Genomic DNA, 19,550 nt, shown 5'->3' on the forward strand with positions numbered 1-19,550 from the left:
CCTGCCCATTTCGCTACCGAACATTGAAGACTTTTGGCAGACGGTAGAGTATGATTGCCGGGTTGAGCCCCCGGTCATGCGAGCCACCGTTAACGGTCAAGTCGTTCAGTTTTCTTCTGAACATATACGGGTGGCGTTGCAGTTTGGTGAAGAAACGAGGGATGACCCAACGGAGTTTGTTGCGCCATTCCGTGATGGGGCGTTCCTCAGGATGGGATATTCGGGTCTCTTAGGAGACACTCAACGGAGGAAGGGGTTCCTCTTAGATCAGTGGCGCTTCCTTATGCACGTCATGATCGTATGTATGTCAGGACGGAAGGCAGGCACTGATGGAATGGGTGCGACAATGCAGTCTGCTATGACTGCATTGACTTATAATAAAAGATATTCGTTCAGCCAGATGATCTTTTACGAGATCGACAGGCAACGAAGGGCTGTGGCGCGTGAGCGGTTTACAATGTATCCTCGATTTCTACAGATGATTTTCAATCATGTGGCTCCGACGCTGCTTCAACGACGCCCTATACGATACATTGAAAGTGTGACAAAACGTATCTTTGCACAGTGTCGCACGTCTAGCGCACGAAGCAAGCCTGAGCTGCGTCCCAGGCATACTCCGCTCTTTGGGTATCTTATAAACCCGGAGTATGTGCCTGCGGCAGGGGACGAGTTCAGAGACCAAAGACCACAACAGGCGGCAGCACCCCAGGCTGTATCAGCTGCGCCTTCTGTATCTGCTGCTGTGCCAGCTTCTGAGATTGATCTTGACGCCATGTTCGGAGGGCAAGGGTTGTTTGATATGGACCGATTTGATCCACATGAGAATATCCCAGTATCGGGTCCACAAGCTGATTTTGATGATGTGATGGAAGAGGCCAGACGGATGATGGTGAGGCATGAGAGAACGGTGGGTAAGCAGAAGAGAATTGTTGACGACGACGATGAGGAAGATGATGAAGAAGAAGCTGTGCAGCTGGTGAGAAAGCGCTAACGAAGGGAAACGACAGGTATGGGTGTAGGAGCCGGAGAGACTTCAAGGTTTGCACGTTTTGCAACACCTGCCATGTCTGGTATGTCCCTTGTTCCTACCTCTGTGCAGGTATCGAGTACAAGCGCTACGGTTGTTCCCGTAGTGGCTACATCGTCGGCTGACATTCCATCGGTCACGGCCGTCCAGACGTCGGCTCCAGCAATTGTGTCTCTACCACCTCCAACGTTTACTCCATCGGTGGTAGTAGCACGATTTGTTGAGTCTACGGTCACCACTTCTGCAGGAGTATCGGGTACGGTACCACCTGCGGACACGCCCTCTTCTGACTCGGAACGGATAGCTTCACTAGAGCGGATTGTAGCTGAGCAGTCAAAGACTATTCAAAGCCTAGTGGAAGCAAATCAACTGCAGGCATCCCTCCTGGCTGAGCACGGGAAAATCATAGATGCCTTGAAAGCGTTCTTGGCATCTCAGGGGGAGATGAGCTGTAGAGGTGATGAGTTGAGGACCAAGCGTCGAGAAGACCGAGACGATGATCCCAATGCACCGGAAGGTGCAGGTGGTGAGCTGCCAAGAACCTCTCAAGCTCTTGGGGCTTCCACAGCTGAGGGGGAGTCTACCGAAGCGGCTGGTGGTGATGATGTAGTGATGGTGGAGGATGACGTGATCGATGCGCTGAAGGAACTTGATGATGACACGTTCAGCGACGATGTGTTATTTGATGAAGATGTTCTGCCAATCAGTGAGATTGAAAAGATTGGTGCAGAAATTGTGATAGAGGATATGATAGAAGAAGGGGAGATTGTTGAAGAAAACGTTGAACACGAGATCCCTGAGGTTGAGAAAGCCGATGTGAGGGCTGAGATGGATGAGACTACTGAGTGGGAGGAGCAGCCTAGGTGGAAGGAAGGCTGTGCTCATTGGTTTATCAAGACCAAGAAGCCTGCTGTTCCAGCCATGTTCAAGAAGAGCTATAACATTAAAGGCTATGCTGAGGCGAAGAAGGGGATCATCTGTTGGATTTATGATGAACAGATCAAGTTATTTGTGGTAAACCGTTATGATGGCATTCAATACTTCAAGAGAATGTTGAGATCTTTCAACACGTTGCCGGAATGCGAGGTGAAAGATTTGGGCAGATTAGGCCTGATAAACAGAAGTGACAACAATATGGCAAGAATAATTGAGAAGATTGTGTGGAAAGAAGGCGTAAAAGATAAAAAGTTTGAACTTCTGAAGCCTCAGAAAGGGAAGTTAGTGGAAGATAAAGATAGAGGATTGAGAGCAGATGGCAAGCCATGGATGGTGATGAAGTACAAGCCGATCCGATGCATCAAGGAGGTTCCAATGAAGAATATGCCTCAAGATGTGTTGAAGAATCTAAAATGGTGGTACGTTGATTGCCAGACTGCTGAAGCCGTGATGGAAGACGAAGATGAACAAGAAGTGCTGAGGGTGTATGACCCGATGCATCTTGTTAACTTATCGAAAGCTGATTTGCAAGCGTTGAACGAAAAGAAGATATTCTATATTCCTGCTTGGAAGGATGAAGCAAGGAAATATCAGCGAGTAGTCACGGTGTGTGTTAGAGAAGGAGTGCACGCATGAAGATACAGGATTACAAGACAAGAGCTGAAAGATCAAGATATGAAGCTACTGCCAAGGGGGAGTCTGTTGGTACATAGATGTCAGTAGTTCATATGTATAAAGTCTGTAATCGAGTATGTAATATTGTTTATGTAATTGTTTGTGTAACAGCGAAGTTGTTGACAAGTTCGCTTAGGCGAACTTGTTAACCAAGCGAAGTTGTTGACAAGTTCGCCTAGGCGAACTTGTTCAACGAGCGAAGTTACAGACAACTTCGCCTGAGGCGAAGTTGTCGTGTATTTAAGTAACCTACGGGTTACTGTTTAGAGTTCGGTTTTTTGAGAGTTCGTTTCAGAGTTCGTGATAGTTGTGATCATTTCACGTGTCAAGTGTCTGTAATAGACGTGGTTCGAGTTATAATATAACGTGGTTTCGTTTGTATCGTGTGTTCGTGTTTTACGTATTCTACGCTCGTATCTACCCACGCAGGGATTCCGCACCTGCGTAGATAGCGATATCCCGTGTACGATCCGTCCAGGAACCTACAGTCAGTAAATGGAAGGTTTTTGTTTTTGGGTGTAATAGTGTTGTAGCCCTATATATATATCACAAACACAATATAATAATAATAACAAAACAACACAAGTCGGTGACAAATAACACCCCCCCCCTAATCGCCCCACAATTCGCCGGGGGGGGGGGGGTGTTCTCGCCCAATTTCACCGTTTGTCGCCCGGATTCACCGCCCACTACGGGTGGTCTTAGTGTTCTAGGTCTATGGGTCTTCTATATATTTTTGTTGCCTTACAATTTCAGTGTTGAATTTATAATTTGGAAAATTAACTAAATAAACTGTTTGACCAACCGACTTAACAAAATAGAACTTAATTTTTTGGCGTCACCAAAGTAGACTTATTTAAAAGAGCTAAAGATGAAGACAAATAGGATTGAACTAGCTAAGACAGTTAGGATTTAGCTTAACATAAAAAACCTTAAAAGTAGTAGAAAAACAACCAATCAAATTAATACATGTATAAAAGACCGGCTAAATTTACATGCCATGGTTTAGCCCCCGTAACCCTACCCCCGACCGCCGCCACTATTCCCTCTCACCGGAAAATCCTCCCCTCCACCTCACCTCAGCCACCACATCTCTCTTCCACCACACCTCTGCCAACACACCGGAAAACCCTCTTCCACCACACCGCCGCCACTCTTCCTTCAGCCACCACAACTCACCGGAAAACCCTCTTCTCTCACCGATTACAGTCGCCGCCACCGTCCCAGCCGGAAAACCGGCTCTCCGCCACTCAGCCACCACCACATCTCTCCGGGAACTCCCACCTCAGCCACCTCCCTCCACAGTTGCCGCCCCGACCCAGCCACTCAGCCACCACCCTCCACAGTCAGCCACCACCCTCCACAGTCGCCGTCCCGACCCAGCCGGAAAACCGGCTCTCCGCCTCACCTCAGCCACCACCACATCTCACCGGGAAAACCGCCCAGCCTCCAACCCTGCTGCTTTGACCACGATCCTCGGCGGCATGGATTCAGAAGAATGGGAACATCCACGTAATCGGAAAGGGAAACGGAATGGTCATCAGGCTCAAGGTAATAACAAGGTTTTATCGAAGTTTTTTGTCTCAAATCTTCCCCCAAAGTGTTCTTCGCAAGACTTAAAAGATGTTATGGGTAGTTTTGGTCGTTACGAAGGTTCCTATATAGCTAGGAAGCTGGATAAATGGGGCAAGAGGTTTGCTTTTGTATCGTTTTCCGAGGTGAAAGATGTCAATCGGTTGGGAGATGAGTTATCAGACGTATGGATCGGTTCGTATAAGTTGTTTATTGCGATTGCTCGGTTTGTGGATGGTGGGAATCTACATAGACCCGATTCTGGTAATAGGAGGAAGACGGCTTCGGTTCCTGTTTATAGTCATGCAAAACCTAGTGGTCAAACAAAACCTAGTTCCGAAGGATCCGATAGGAATGGGGTTCCCTATGCATCAGTTGGTAATGGGCGTTCCTTTGTTGATTCCTTGTTAAATCGGAACAAAGTAGATGAGATTAAGGTGGATGATTCGGTGGAACGGTTTTCTCATTGGAAGGGATGTGCTCTTACGGGGAGGGTGGTGAATCTTCACACGTTAACGTCTCTGAAAAAGTTGGTTCGGAAGCATGGTTGGAGATCATTAGAGATTAAGTATCTGGGAGGGCTTTCAGTGGTGTTGGTATTCTACGTTAGTGGGGATAGGGATGCCTTCCTGAATAACAAAGACAAATGGTCAGACTGGTTTGAGTTTTTAGAACCTTGGTCTGATAGAAATGGAGTGGAGGAGGGTCGGATAGCCTGGCTCCAAGTTCATGGGGTTCCGGCTCAGTTGGTGTTAGACGAGGTATTCGATTTGATTGGAAGCAGATTTGGCAAGGTGGTTCAATCGGCTTCCTTATCAGGTGATGAAAACAACTTATCGTATACTCTCATCGGTGTGTTGAGTAAAGAGTGCAAACGGATTGTGGATCGGGTGGACATTAATTGGAGGGGAAAAATTTTTAAAGTGTGGGTGGATGAAGATGTAGGGGAATGGATACCGGAATGTGTAGTAGAGTATGAAGAGGATGATGGTTCCGTTTTACCGGAGGAGGATAAGTGTGATGATAATATCGTGCAGGATGAGTCCCATAATGTGCATCGTGAAGAGGGCGAATGTTCTCAAGCTAATGAGTTTTCTGTCAGGGAACATGCTGTTAATGGGTTGGATGGTTGTGTGAACGATAATTCTAACGTGATGGTCGGTGAATTTTCGAACTCTTATGATCTTTCTAATGAGGAGGCGGTTGAGAATGGTAACGTTGATAGTACTAATGTTTCTGTGTTGAAAGGCAAGGGACATAAGAAGTTCAGACGGAAATCTTTATTTTCTAATCGGAGTGGGGGTAGTGGTTCTAGGGAGCGTCCTAAGAAGAGACCAAGGGAGGATAAAGATATGTTTGATCTTGATAGGTTTATCGGTATTATGCACGTGCCTTCGGATGTTACTAGGGGTAACGAGACAGGTGTTGAAGGAGTGTTCTTAACACCGGATCTTAACAAAGGGATGTCTACTAATACGGAGGTGGTTCGAGACATCGAGGGAGAGACTGCGGAGGCCTCGATGAATGGTAGAGGTATAGATCCGGTGCAACACCAAGGTCCGATTGAGGTGGAGTTGGAGAAGACCATTGAGCTGAGTAAGGCGTTAGGCGTTGAGAATTTGCAAGATTTTGTTTCTAATGTTAAAGAGGTTCTTGTTTCCGAAGGCTATCAAGAAGGTGTTCAATGAATGTTTTTTCTCTGAACATTCGTGGGTTAGGGAGTTCTAGCAAAGCCGATTGGATTCGAGGTCTTCGAGTCCATCACGAGGTTAGTTTTATTGTCTTACAAGAGTCGCAATTTGTTTCCTTGGATTCTGTGGATGTGGGACGGTTTTGGGGTTATGGTGAGTATTCTTTTGATTGGGTTCCTTCATCTGGAAGGTCGGGTGGGTTATTATCGATCTGGGATTCTCAAGTCTTTCGTATGGAAAGGGTGGTCAAGAATAATAATTGGCTTCTAGTTTCGGGCACTGTGAAAGGAAAGAGGAGCTCGTATCATATTCTCAATGTTTATTCTCCTCAAAATCTAGTTACTAAACGAGCTCTTTGGGGGGAAATTCGTGATTTGATCGAGGAGGGTAATGGGAGGTGGATTGTGGCAGGAGATTTTAACTCGGTTCGGTGTGCTGAGGATAGGCGGAATTCTTTGTTTAATGTGGGTGAGGCCAATGAGTTTAACGACTTCATTGATGATTCGAATCTTCACGAGTACTCCTTGAAAGGGAGGCGTTTTACTTTTGTCGCAGGAAATAAATTAAGCCGTATTGACAGAATCTTCGTTAATTGGGATTTCTTTATGGAATGGCCGTGTGCGGAGTATATTGCTCTCGAAAGGAATAAGCCGGATCATAGTCCGTTGGTTTTGAAAATTGGTTCTTCCAAGAACTATGGTCCCAAACCGTTTAGGTTTTTCAATTCATGGCTTGGTAGAGAGGATTTTGGGACGTTGGTTAAGAAGACGCTTGTTGATGGCTCGTTTCATGGTTCTCCGGACGCGAGATTGCTGTATAAATTTAAAGCTTTGCGTGCTGCTATCACTAGATGGGCGATCGATTGTAAAGCCAAAGAAAAGGAGGAAAGGGTTTTATTGGAGCAAGAGTTGCGTGACTTGGACCAAACCTTGGAGGTCCGGGATTTGTTGGAAGAAGAGACATGGTCTTTAAGCGAAATTAAAAGACGGCTAGGCGAGTTGGATAATCATTATTACCGGGATTTGAAGCAAAAGGCTCGGTGTAATTGGGCGATTCATGGAGACGAAAATTCTCGATTTTTTCACGGTTTTATTAATAAACGTAAAGCTTCAAATTATTTTCCGGGTTTGGAAGTGAATGGGGCGTGGGAAACAAACCCGGTTCTCATTAAAAAGGAAGTTTTGCGATTCTTTGCTGGTAAGTTTAAAGAATCTATTACACATCGGCCTCGGTTGATTGGATATGGGTTTTCGGTCTTGTCTTCGGTGGAGGCGGATTTTTTGATCAGTGATTTTTCCGTGCATGAGATCAAGAAGGCGGTTTTTGATTGCGGTGGTGACAAAGCTCCTGGGCCGGATGGTTTTAATTTTAGGTTCATTCGGTTTTATTGGGAGTTGTTCGAGAAGGATTTTGTGGATATTCTTGATCATTTTCATAAGGTTAAAAGTTTTTGCTCGGGGGTTGGTTCGTCTTTTATCACCTTAATTCCTAAGGTAAACAATCCGTCTTCTTTGGGGGATTTTAGACCGATAAGTCTCATTGGTTGTATTTTAAAGACTGTGTCGAAGGTGTTAGTGAATCGACTCAAAACGGTTATGAATATGATTGTCTCAGAACATCAGTCGGCTTTCTTATCCGGGAGATATATTCTTGATGGCCCTTTGGTGGCTAATGAGGTTTATTGCTTGGGCTAAGAAGAGGGAAAGAAGAATTTTTATGTTCAAGATTGACTTCGATAAAGCCTTTGATAATGTGAATTGGGAGTTCTTGTTGTCGGTTCTTTCTCAGATGGGTTTTCCTTCGGTTTGGTGCGATTGGATTAGTGGTATCTTGTTGGCGAGCAGATCGTCTGTTCTTGTTAATGGGTCTCCTACATTCGAATTTGGATGTCATAAAGGCATTCGTCAAGGTGACCCGCTATCGCCTTTTCTTTTTATTATTCTGATGGAGGCTTTTTCAGGTATGTTGAAACAAGCCTGTGATATAGGTGCGTTTCATGGTATTACTCTTCCTAATGAAGGTCCTACTTTATCCCATCTTTTTTATGCGGATGATGCTATGATTATGGGAGAGTGGTCTTCTTTTAATTTTGATAACTTGAAACGTATTCTTCGCATATTTTACTTGTGTTCGGGGCTAAAGATTAATCTCCATAAATCAGTGTTATTTGGAGTAGGTGTAGAAGATGGTGAGATCGATATCCAAGCCGGTTTCATGGGTTGTAAGCCGGGTAGAATCCCGTTTTCTTATCTAGGGATTATGGTTGGCGCTAACATGAATAGGGTGGTTAATTGGGAACCGGTTGTGTCCAAGTTCAAGAAGAGGCTATCTAAATGGAAAGTTAATTCGTTATCTATGGCTGGTCGGTTAACCCTTATTAAATCGGTGCTGGATAGTCTTCCCACTTATTATTTTTCGCTTTTTAAGGCACCCAAGAAGGTTACCAATGATTTAGAAGCTTTGATGAGAAGGTTCTTATGGGGTGGTTCGGATGAAGTGAGGAAGATGTCATGGGTGGCTTGGGAGGTAGTCACCAAACCTATAAAAGAAGGGGGTTTAGGTATCGCTCGTTTAGAGGTTAATAATCAAGCGCTGATTACTAAATGGCTTGGGAGATTTCTAAATGATCAGCACGCGATGTGGAGAAGAGTAGTGTTGTCTATTCACGGGTCCTCGCGCTGTTGGGGGCTTGCTCCGGTTAATAATGGAGTTCCCGGGGTTTGGAAGAATTGTGTTATGTTCTGGAACAAATTTAAGGTTGATGGTGTGGGTTTTAATAGAGTGATCCGGGCCACAGTTGGGAATGGTCGCCAAGTTCGGTTTTGGACGGATTTGTGGTTGGGTTCGGCGCCGGTTATGGACAAGTATCCGTCCTTATATGCGGTAGAAAAACATAAAAATGTCTTGTTAGCTGATCGGTTGGTGGTCACTGGATCTTCTAGTCGCATTGTGTGGGATTGGCTTAGAGCTCCTTGCTCCCAACAGGAGGTGTTCGAGAAGCAGGAGTTGGAAGATCTCCTTCAAGAGGTGGTGATGGTTGACCGTGAAGATTCATGGTCTTGGGCGGTTGGTAGCTGCAAAGAGTTCGAGGTTTCGGCGATTAAAAGATGGATGGTGCGGTCCGTTGAGGATGCTGGGAGTTCCAGTTTCCAATGGAGCAATTGGGTCCCGAAAAAATGTAATATTTTTATGTGGAGGGCCGTTCTGGATAGCCTTCCAACCAAGCAGGCTTTAGCTAGACGTCATTTGTATTGTGATGATCATAGTTGCGCTTTATGTGAAAGTAATGAGGAATCGCTCGAGCACTTGTTAACCGGGTGTTTCATTTCTATGGCCGTTTGGAATGCGATTGGTTCATGGTGCAACATCCCTAGATCTTTTGTTTTTCATGTCAATGATTTGGTGGAAGTGCATAAGGTTTGTGGTGCGACGGGGAATAAAAGATTGATTATTCATGGAATTGTCATCATTACTTGTTGGAGGATTTGGCGGGCTAGGAATGAAAAGATTTTTTCGGGCAAGAACACTAAGGTGGCAGAAATGGTTGCGGACATAAAATCTTTGGGTTTTCTTTGGTACAAAAATAGATCTAAGATAGGGGTAGTGGATTGGAAAAGTTGGTGTTTATTTGATGTAACGTGATCGTTGGTTTTGGTTTTTGGTTTTCAGCGTCTTTCTCCGTCTTGGTGATAGTCGTTGGTTGTGTCTGTTTTTAATGAAAGTCAATTTTCAAAAAAAAAAATCTACGGTTTAGCCCCACGTTTATAGCCTCTGGCTAAAGTAACATCTAATTTTACCCAACCCCCACGTTTATAGCCACCGGCTAAATTAACCCGATATTTTACCCCACCAACTAGTATTAGCTCCTGCTTTTACACGCCGGCTAATTTGCCATTGCTTTTAATTTAATCCACCCCCCAGATTAGCCCTTGCTTTTACATCCGCCCCTGCTATTAATATACCGACCAAATTAGCCCTTGCTTTTAAATCCACCGGCTAGATTCATCCCCGCTTTACACGTTTATTATTTTGACTTTTGACTGGTTGTTATCGTGGAGCACATTAAACCTATAAGGTGTTTCTACAGACTAAATCCTAATCAGGCCTATTTGCTGTCTCTTGATCGACCCATTTGGATTCAACACCTATTTTCTTAGGTTGGCCGACTCAAAATTTAAAACACAAGCAAGTACTATAGATTACTTGTAAAAATAAATGGATTATATTTTAAGTAAACATTGGGATAGGTATAAATCAGTTGTTTTACCTGGCTCTTAAACCCTGACAATTTGATAATTTATACTTGGGCCAAATGTTTTCAAAAAGAAACTAAAATACACTTGCAATAAATTTCAAATTACATCAAAAGCTTTGTTCGGTTAGTCAAAATGAACCATACATTTCTAGAAATTATCACAAATCGATTCGACTTGTCAAGTTGCAATAATATTCATCATGTGCTTGTCAAATCGATTTTAATCAAATTTTGTACGTTGCTAAAAATGATCTTATGTTAAAACAATCAATGTGGCTCCTTGTGTCTAGTGACATCTATTACAGAGATCAAGTTTGAACAACACAACCCTTCAATTTGTCAGCTTATTTGGCGATGTAATTAAACAAAAAACATAACTATAACTCGGAATCTTGGATATATAAACATATGATTACATGAGCTACAAAATATAAAAAATAAAATGAACCCAAATGGATTAAGTGATTGTAAAATAGCACAAACTTAATTTTAAACACCTAAACACAAAATGCTAAAGTTGATATGAATAAACAAGGGCATTTTGTATTCATGACTAGTCAGATTTAATACCTTGTGCAGAAGCATGTGATCCATCATTAGCTTTTCCATCACTTTTCAAGCCATCTCTTAGCTGAATCAAACCAAAAGGATATTATTATTATTATTATTATTATTATTATTATTATTAATGTAAAATAAACCAATTTATTTATTCTCTTAAAAATGAACAATGAATTAAACCACGTATTTACCTGTCGCAGGACTTTCTTTTGGTACCCGTAACCCTGATAAGATAAATAAACAAAATATTAGTAAATAACAAAACAAACAAGACAACACTAAAAATGAAGAACAAAGATTATAATAATCATAATACCTTGTCGGTTCCATATATGTAGTCACAATAAGTGAAGACAGATGCAAAATTACTTTGGCTTTGTCCTCCAACATAGTGATGATAATCATGGTAATCAGCTCCACCATAAAAAGGGATAAATTTTGTTAATGTCCATGGTAAATCATACCTGAAACACAAATGACATAACTTATATTTTGCATTTTTGCCATCCACAAATATGTTTCATGGAAAAATATCATAAAAGCTCATGATATGTTTAGATATGTGGGGTTGGGCAAAAGTCAATTCTTTACTTAACATGACACTATTTCCAATCAGGCCTAAGTTTAACCCATTATTAATCATCATTTCATTAAATAATCAAAACATCACATCAAAAAGTAAGCTAAAAAGTTGAGATTATTACAAAAGCATGCTTATGTTTAATTGTTTATGCTTACTTACCCACTGTGAGTCTCAATGGCTTCCATCTGCCTCAAAGCAATCCACAGCCAGAATGTAATCATATGGCCCGGAACCATGGCAGGCCCCAGAAAAGACGGGATCCCGAGAATCAAAACCTCGGCCCAGTGAGCATACGGTGCTGCAAACCCAATAGGTGTTGTGTATTCATGGTGAACTTTGTGTATTTTTTCATATCCCCATTTTCCATGCAGAAATCGGTGGATCCAATAATTCGTGTAGTCCTCAACGAGAAAGTAAACAAACAATTGCAAACTGATCTCCGTTAATGATGGTAAGGGCAAGCTTGTTTTGATACCAATCATCTGCAATGTTTAAAGTCAAAAGTAATATATTCTCAATCATCATCTGCAATGTGAAAAAAGTAAAACAGTAGTGCATACTTGACTTTTTCTTTGCCTTTAATCTTATAGTAATATAACAGTATTATTTGATGTTCAGATTCACTTTCATGAAATTCACAAATCAATTCCTTCAAAACACAGGATTTAACTAACAGTCTAAACAAGCATAACAAACCCTAGTTTTTTTATATTGAAATTTACTTAATAACATTCACAAATCAATTGCATCAAACTAGGCACGAGCAAAACCGAACCGAAACCATACCAAACCATTCATATTTTCATATACTTCTAGCCTTTATACCTCCATTCATGTATTTATATCTTCATTTCATGTATTTCTAAGCAAAAATCTAATCCTGAGTTTTATTTGGTTATTAACCAAAACTAACCGAACTGAACCAAAAACCGACATACTAACCAAATAAACCGAACCAATTAACCAGAAACTGATTGGTTAAGAAAACAGATTAACTGATGACTTGGTTTAAGTTTAAGCTAATAACAAAACCGAAGCGTGCACATCCACACATCAAACACACAGGAAATAACATTTTAAATTAAATAAACCGACCAAACCAAACCCATTAACCAAAAACCTGATTAGTTAATAAAACAGATTAACCTATTACTTCGGTTTCAATATAGCCTAATAACCGAACTGTGCACACCCCCACATGAAACACACAGGATACAACATTAACCCACAAACATTTTAAATTAAATAAACCCATAAACTAACCATAACCAAATAAACCGAACCCGATTAACCAACGACTTGGGTTTCAATTTAAGCTACAATAACAAACGACTTACTTGAATCGAAGGATACGATACGAGTTGCAGAGGTCCGACAACAAGAAGAAACGTGCGCATTACATCCAAGTAGCAATTAACATTATCAGCAACGGAGAATCTGACTTTGGGTTGGATTTTGTAAGCAAGAACATGTTTGGAGAACAAGAGTTCGATGAATACGTAGAAGAGAGGAGTGAGAGTGAACACGAGGAACAGGAAGAGAATGTTGTGGCAGTAGAGGAAGTAATCGGATTTGGTGGCGGTGTAATTCAACCACAGTGTTTCCGCGGCGGTGAGTGGGCGGCCGACGGCGGTCTCGGCGGCGGGTATGGAGGTGTATGGAAGCATATTTCGGTGCCGGAGTTTTATTTCCGGTGGAATAATTGGGAGAACGAATGAATGAGTGATACAAATAGACGAGTCAGACGTATTTTTTTTTCCCTATTTAATGAGAAAAAGTGTTTTATTTATTTATTTATTTATGTAAGTAATTGTTTAGAATTACACTTTTTGGTTTTTTTGGAATGTACCAGTTTAGGACGTCTTCTTTTCATTAACTATAGTTGTTATTTGAAGAGTTTCTTGTGTGTTTGAAGTTTTATGGTTTATTTGATATATGGTAATAGAAATAGAATTGATGAGGTAATAAAATTGAACTTATGTATTAAATGAGGTTTGTCAAATGATAAAAAATATAAGATTTGTTATTTGAAATAAGTTATCAAATTAAAGGTAAAAAAATGAAATATATAGTGCAAACAATAAGAAATCCGGAATTTTAAATTTATAAATTTGATATAATCGTTTTTATACAACATTTGTTGTTTTATCACAATTATTCAAATCGTCATCCAATATAAACGAATTTAGACCATGTATCCTTAAATAATGCAACATAAAAAGTTCATGAGAAAACAACATCGATGGAACTAAACAACCTTAGAAAAAGATTGTTCTGTACTATATTCTACTTGTTTTTTATATTTCTACTTGTTTAATCTTCAATCAATATTTTACTTTTAATTTCTTGAAATTTTATAACTTAATTGCCAAAATGGTTTTGACCAATGACCCATAGATAGCTAGTACGAATGAGATGAAATATTAGAATATTAGAATGGAAAATTGACTATTTTATAACCCAATTACAAAAATGTTTTTAACCCATAATCCATGGATAACATGAACTAAAGAGAATAGAGATTAGAAGTTAGGATTTAATGTGGTTACAACACATCATCATTATTTTTGTTTATTAGTAGAGTAAGATGTAGTAATAGAATGAATAAAGAAACAAAATTGATGATGTAATGGAATGGATAAAAAATAAAATTGATCATTATCGCTTTTTTTATTGTTATTTGTATTAGTAATAGGGTGAGATCTTGTACAAATAAAATTAACATATTATATATACGAATAACTAGAGTGCTTACAATTTTGAATTAGGATTATGTTATAGAAAATAATAAGTGTAATAATAATTACTCTAATTCAAAAGTTACAATGTAATAATAATTAGTCTAGTGTTAACATAATTGTTCTAGTTATTTATACATTTCACACAATAAAAGTCTTTGTATTTTATCAAAACTCTAACAATAATACGAAATAATTCTAATATTAATATATAAATATTAATAGTAACTAGTTTTAGGACTCACACGTAATGGAAAGATCATTAAATTGAATAAAAATAATTGTACAAACTTTGAATCATGCAAGAATATTGTGAAATGTTAACTCGTCCAATTTTAGATAGTAATAAATTTTGATAATATAATAATAGTTATATTATAATAATAAAATAATTATAATATTATAAATGATAATATTATAATAACCTTAAAAATATAGTAATAATAATATTATATTAAACATTTATATAATAATAATAATAAGTGGATGATGCTTTACATATAATTTAGCTACTAAAAAGCGATTATAATAAAGTGGCAGACAAATGAGCAACAAGTTGCGCCGCAACTCCCTTTTTGAATAACAAAGTCAATCATACTAAAAACGAAGCTTTGAGACCTAGAAGCTTAAGAGGTTTCGTGTACGACACGCTGAACCCTACTCAAAAAATTCACAGCCTCTTGGGCTAGAAAACCAGATGTATCAAAAGCAAATGGGAGAAAGACATGTTGATTCTCTAAACAAGCTTTCTCGTGTTTAACAACTTTGGCCGATTCAGCCTTCAACGCAACCTGACCTACAACAAACTCACGGTCCCTGAGCCCAACAAGAGGAGATACTCTTGTAAGTCCACACAGACATGTTTTCCCCCTGCCCACCTAAACACAAGAATATTAGCTGGTCGTAAAGAGACCTCCCTTCAAGAGGTCTACTTTAATAATAATAATAATAATGATAGCAATATACATTTTATTATTAATTGAAGGAATGAAAAAAATAACATTAATTAGATGGGAATGAAAATCCTATATGTGCAGAATGAGGTTTATGAAATGAATCATTTCATTCGACAAGACACGTTATATTTTATTCCTTTTTAAATTAGATTAGTTACTCTTGTTATACATAAATGAAAAATGAAAAATAAAGAAAACGCAATATATATGCGTATGTTATATATTCTAATGAAATATAAATGTCATAAGAACGTATAATTTACATAAATTTAATTAAAATATAATAATTATTTAATTTTGGTCAATAAGAATAAAAAAAGAAAAAGATATAAATCGTTTGTATGTTGTTAATTTTGTCTTTATACTTAAAAGAAAAACACATTATATATATGTTAAGTTAAAAAATCTAACATAATTACTATGTAAGTGGAGTTGTTAATCGCCTTATGTTTGAAACATGAGGTCCTGGGTTCAAGACTAGTATTACACAATAATTTATTTTTTAATATTTTACAAAACCTTACTGCCATGATAAACATGTCATGGGTTAGGGTTATAATAAGAAAACAGATCATGGGTTGGCATCCATGTGAAGGACCTAGTCGAATGTCACTTGAATAATAAGTATTCTTCCATTCATTATACCAAATGCTACCTTAGTTAGCTTTCTATGAGAGACCTTGTTTTGACCTTACTATGAAATACATATATTATTTTTTTTGTTTTGAAACAAAACAATTAGACATTTTAAGGATGTAATCAGCTAAGTCAAGTCCAAGCTTCGTAAATTTGATCTTGACTAATTTAGTTTTAAGAGATGTTAAGTTTGACTCACGGGTAGATAAATGATTAACTTGAGTGTAAACTATAAAGTGATGCATATGTGTGTAATAATATATGTGAAAAACGATATCTCAAACAATATAACGATATATCATTTACACTTTTACACTAGTGAGTCGATCTCAAGATGTCATAAGAAAATAGTATTTTTATAAATAAATAAATCAGCTAATAAACTAATAACATATAGAAGTGGTGAAAACAATAAAAGAAAAGAAAGTAAAATAAAAGTCAATAGTTTGGGTTCAAACAGATCGATTAAAAACACAACACAAAACGGATTGGCTTCAAACAAATAAGTTAAAACATGTTAAAAGTTAGTCGTTTAAAGTACAATCATTAAGATGTCATATTGTGATTTTAAGCAGAAAAATCACAATATATATATATATATATATATATATATATATAGAGATAGGGTACTAAAAATACCCAAATATCTTTAAGTAACACTCGCGGGTCAGAGGGGATCCCCTCATAAGCCACCCGCGGGTCATACAAATCACCCGCATAACTCAAGACAAAGGATGAACAATAGTGTATCCTAGAGACTATGTGCGGGAGAATCTGGACGCCCTCAGGAGTCATCTGCAGGGTACCGTTTACACCTACAAGGATGGCCAAAAGGCAACGTCATAGGACAGTTGTGATTACCCAACTTCAATCTAGAAGATTTACCAAGATCATTTCTTGGAAAACACGTGACCCTTCAGTCAATAGAAGAAGGAAACCTGGGTAGGCTGTTACAACCGTGCACATGGCCAGGTTCATCTCGTCCTATCATATACGGACACATGCCCAGGTTGTTACAACCATGCACATGGGACGCATAACTTAACTTATTACATGATGACACATGTTTAGGCGGTTACAAGGACATATTCTAGAAAGGGGCAGCTGGGCCAATAATATTCCTACATCCTTCGGCTATAAATACCTTCACAATCTCCATGAGATATTCATTCACACTTCACTCTCTACTCTCAATACTTAAAGTACTTTATCTTCACCGGAAATTGTACTTATTCTCACACCGGAGGGTGGTTACGGGAAGACCCCCCCTCTTGTCCTTCCCGTAACGAGCTCACGGTGGTTGTTTTGCAGGTTTCCTGTCATTGGACTTTGGGAGATTGTGCTCGTTGGTTGGTTTTTACTTGACCCATATCCTGTTGACTCATTGAATCTAAGCCCGTAAGGGATTAGGTTCACTGTTTCTTCATTGGAGCCATCCGTGCTTGTGTTAGAATTGCAAAAATATTTTGTTGTTGTGTTGGTTTGTACGATATGAGTCAATTTCTTGAGGAGCCGACGGAAACTCCTGTAATTGCTAGACGTACTACTGATGTCGAAGCACCCGGAGGCCATACTCCAGGTGACTTAGGACGTGTAATGGTGGAAAATCGTCGGGCTCGTACGGAATTGGGTCTGGAAGACGGATCTGACAATTCTGAGCCGGTGAGAACCCACCGTCGTAGTTCCAGAGCTGGAGGAGTCCTATCCCCTGAGGACTGGTTACGTATCTAGCAGGAGAACGTTGTAGCTGAGTAAGAGCGCATGGTTCGTGAAGATCGAATCCGTGCATGTACTTTAGCTTATGATGAGTCACCCAGGAGGTCTCTCTCCCCTCCCACAACTGTGCGGAGGAGTCAGATGCGTGAAAGCATGCAAACTGAGGGATTTCCTGAAGATGAATTTGTTAGGAGAAGGCATGGTCATCCTTATATGGTCATGCGCCCACCCTCCTACAGAGAAGAATTCGAAAGTTATGATCCGCCATATCGTCCGAGTGCTATCAGCTATTACAGCGGGGATAGCAGACTTCACGGACGGGACATAACTAGTCGCCCGCATGCGGTAGTTCGCCATACCTAATAACACAGTGATACGGAAGAAGACTTCACTAAACTGTATCGTCCCGCAGCCTTTGCTGAGAAGTCAAAATTTGTCTCGCGCATCGCAACAGCCCCGTTCCCAGTTAACGCAAAAATTCCTATGATGTGTGCTGCGTGTGGTAGTAAAATTATAACGGATGGATTGATTTGCTTTTGCACAAGATCGTGTTTTAAATTTATAAAAGTGATTTCTACAAAGACTAAACACACACAAAATAGACAAGTGTACCTATCACATATGTAGAATAGTATTGGTAAGAACCAAGTATCGATCCGTGGACACAAATGTTTCTAAAGATAAATCGTTGTTTTATTTTAATCATAGGTTTTAATCATTTTGGGGTTAATTTTTTCGAACTTTTTATAAAATATAAATGCTTATATATATAATATAGGTGACCAAGACAAGAGATTCTAAACGAGTATTTCAATTACGTGAAGGTTACCATCTAAGATCAAGAATCCACTCCATTTTAACATTGATAATTAATATTAAAACATGTGGTAAACTTGCCGTAGCAATATATGATAGATAGCTCCTTAAGCCTTAAGTGAGTATCTTTGGCACTAGGGAGGTAACATGCGCAGACCCTATCCTAATGTCATGCCACCTTGTTGGTGCATGATGTCAGTAGTTCAGTATATAGTGTCTGTAATCGAGTCGTTTGGATTTGTGTTTGTATGTAAGCGAAGTTAGCTAACAAGTTCGCTGATATAGGCGAACTTGTTAGATAAGCGAACTTAGTGACAACTTCGCCTGAACATGCCAGGAGAAGTTGTCGTGATATATATTCATTAGGTTACGGCTTATTTTGTAACAAGTTTAGTTTATGTGTTTACGAGTTCTGTAATCAGTGATTGATATCACGTGTTTCCGGTTGCAATACAAAGTGTCTTTGCTTATTGTAACGTGTGTTCGATAGTGTTAACTCGTATCGTCTTCTACGCTCGTAACGTCTTACGTAGGGATTCCGCACCTACGTAGAACGGGATATTCCGTGTAGATCCGGCTGGGAACCTACAATTGGTATCAGAGCTTTTGCTCGTGATTGTGTGGTTCGGGATTATCACGCGGGTGTAGAAATCGTTCCGTTCGCTATTCGCGGGACGAGTTTACCGAGTTTTTGTGTCCTACTCACCTCCCACCATCATAAACAACCCATTACACCTTCACAAACCTCGCAAAATCCAGAAATCAAACCTGCAAAACCATCGTGTTCATCAGGCGAAGTTGCCGTCACTGTTCGTAGGGTTTCGGCGAAGATATAAGGTTAAGCGAAGTTATCCACAACTTCGCCTACCTTCTCAAGTTCGCTTATCTCAAGCGAAGTTACCCACAACTTCGCCTACCTCCCAAGTTTGCTTAACTTAAGCGAAGTTATCCTCAACTTCGCCGAATCAGGCGAATTTAACAAGGGGAGCGAAGTTCAGAATCAGCGAAGTTCAGACTTAAGCGAAGTTATCCACAACCTCGCCTACAGTACTGTTAAAAATAAAATTTTTATTTTTCGGGTTTCTTTGTGTTTCGTGAAAGTTGTCTTCAATAAACATTATGGAACTGGTGAAGATGGAAGTGGAAGCGTGTTCAGCTACAAAGGCACCGAAGATGCTTAAAGGAACCGATTTTGTAGCGTGGAAAGATCGGTTTGAGCAATATGTCAAGTACCAAGATGCTAAAATGTGGGTGTGCATACAAGATGGTTACATTCCACCAACTGCTGAGTATGAGGGTCGTGATCAGATTAAGAAATACAAAGAGATGGAAGAAGAAGAAAAGAAAATGTATGAGGCTGAAAGCAAAGCTCATGCAGCGATAACAAT

At 39.7% G+C, this 19,550-nt stretch overlaps 1 protein-coding gene across 1 annotated transcript; it reads right to left on the reverse strand.

Annotated features, from left to right (window-relative positions):
* Nucleotides 1–10,525: 10,525 nt before the first annotated feature.
* On the reverse strand, nucleotides 10,526–13,001 carry LOC143549149 (methylsterol monooxygenase 1-1-like). Its single transcript, XM_077040129.1, has 5 exons — nucleotides 12,638–13,001; nucleotides 11,460–11,782; nucleotides 11,034–11,181; nucleotides 10,909–10,941; nucleotides 10,526–10,787 (listed from the first exon to the last, which is right to left on the reverse strand). The coding sequence occupies exons 1-5, from the start codon at nucleotides 12,965–12,967 to the stop codon at nucleotides 10,710–10,712; spliced, it is 912 nt and encodes a 303-aa protein (XP_076896244.1). The 5' UTR covers nucleotides 12,968–13,001; the 3' UTR covers nucleotides 10,526–10,709.
* Nucleotides 13,002–19,550: the final 6,549 nt, after the last annotated feature.

Source organism: Bidens hawaiensis, unplaced genomic scaffold (genome assembly GCF_021521415.1).
Source record: "Bidens hawaiensis isolate Kalapana, Puna unplaced genomic scaffold, B.hawaiensis_p1.1 tig00015445_1, whole genome shotgun sequence".
NCBI lineage: Eukaryota > Viridiplantae > Streptophyta > Magnoliopsida > Asterales > Asteraceae > Bidens > Bidens hawaiensis.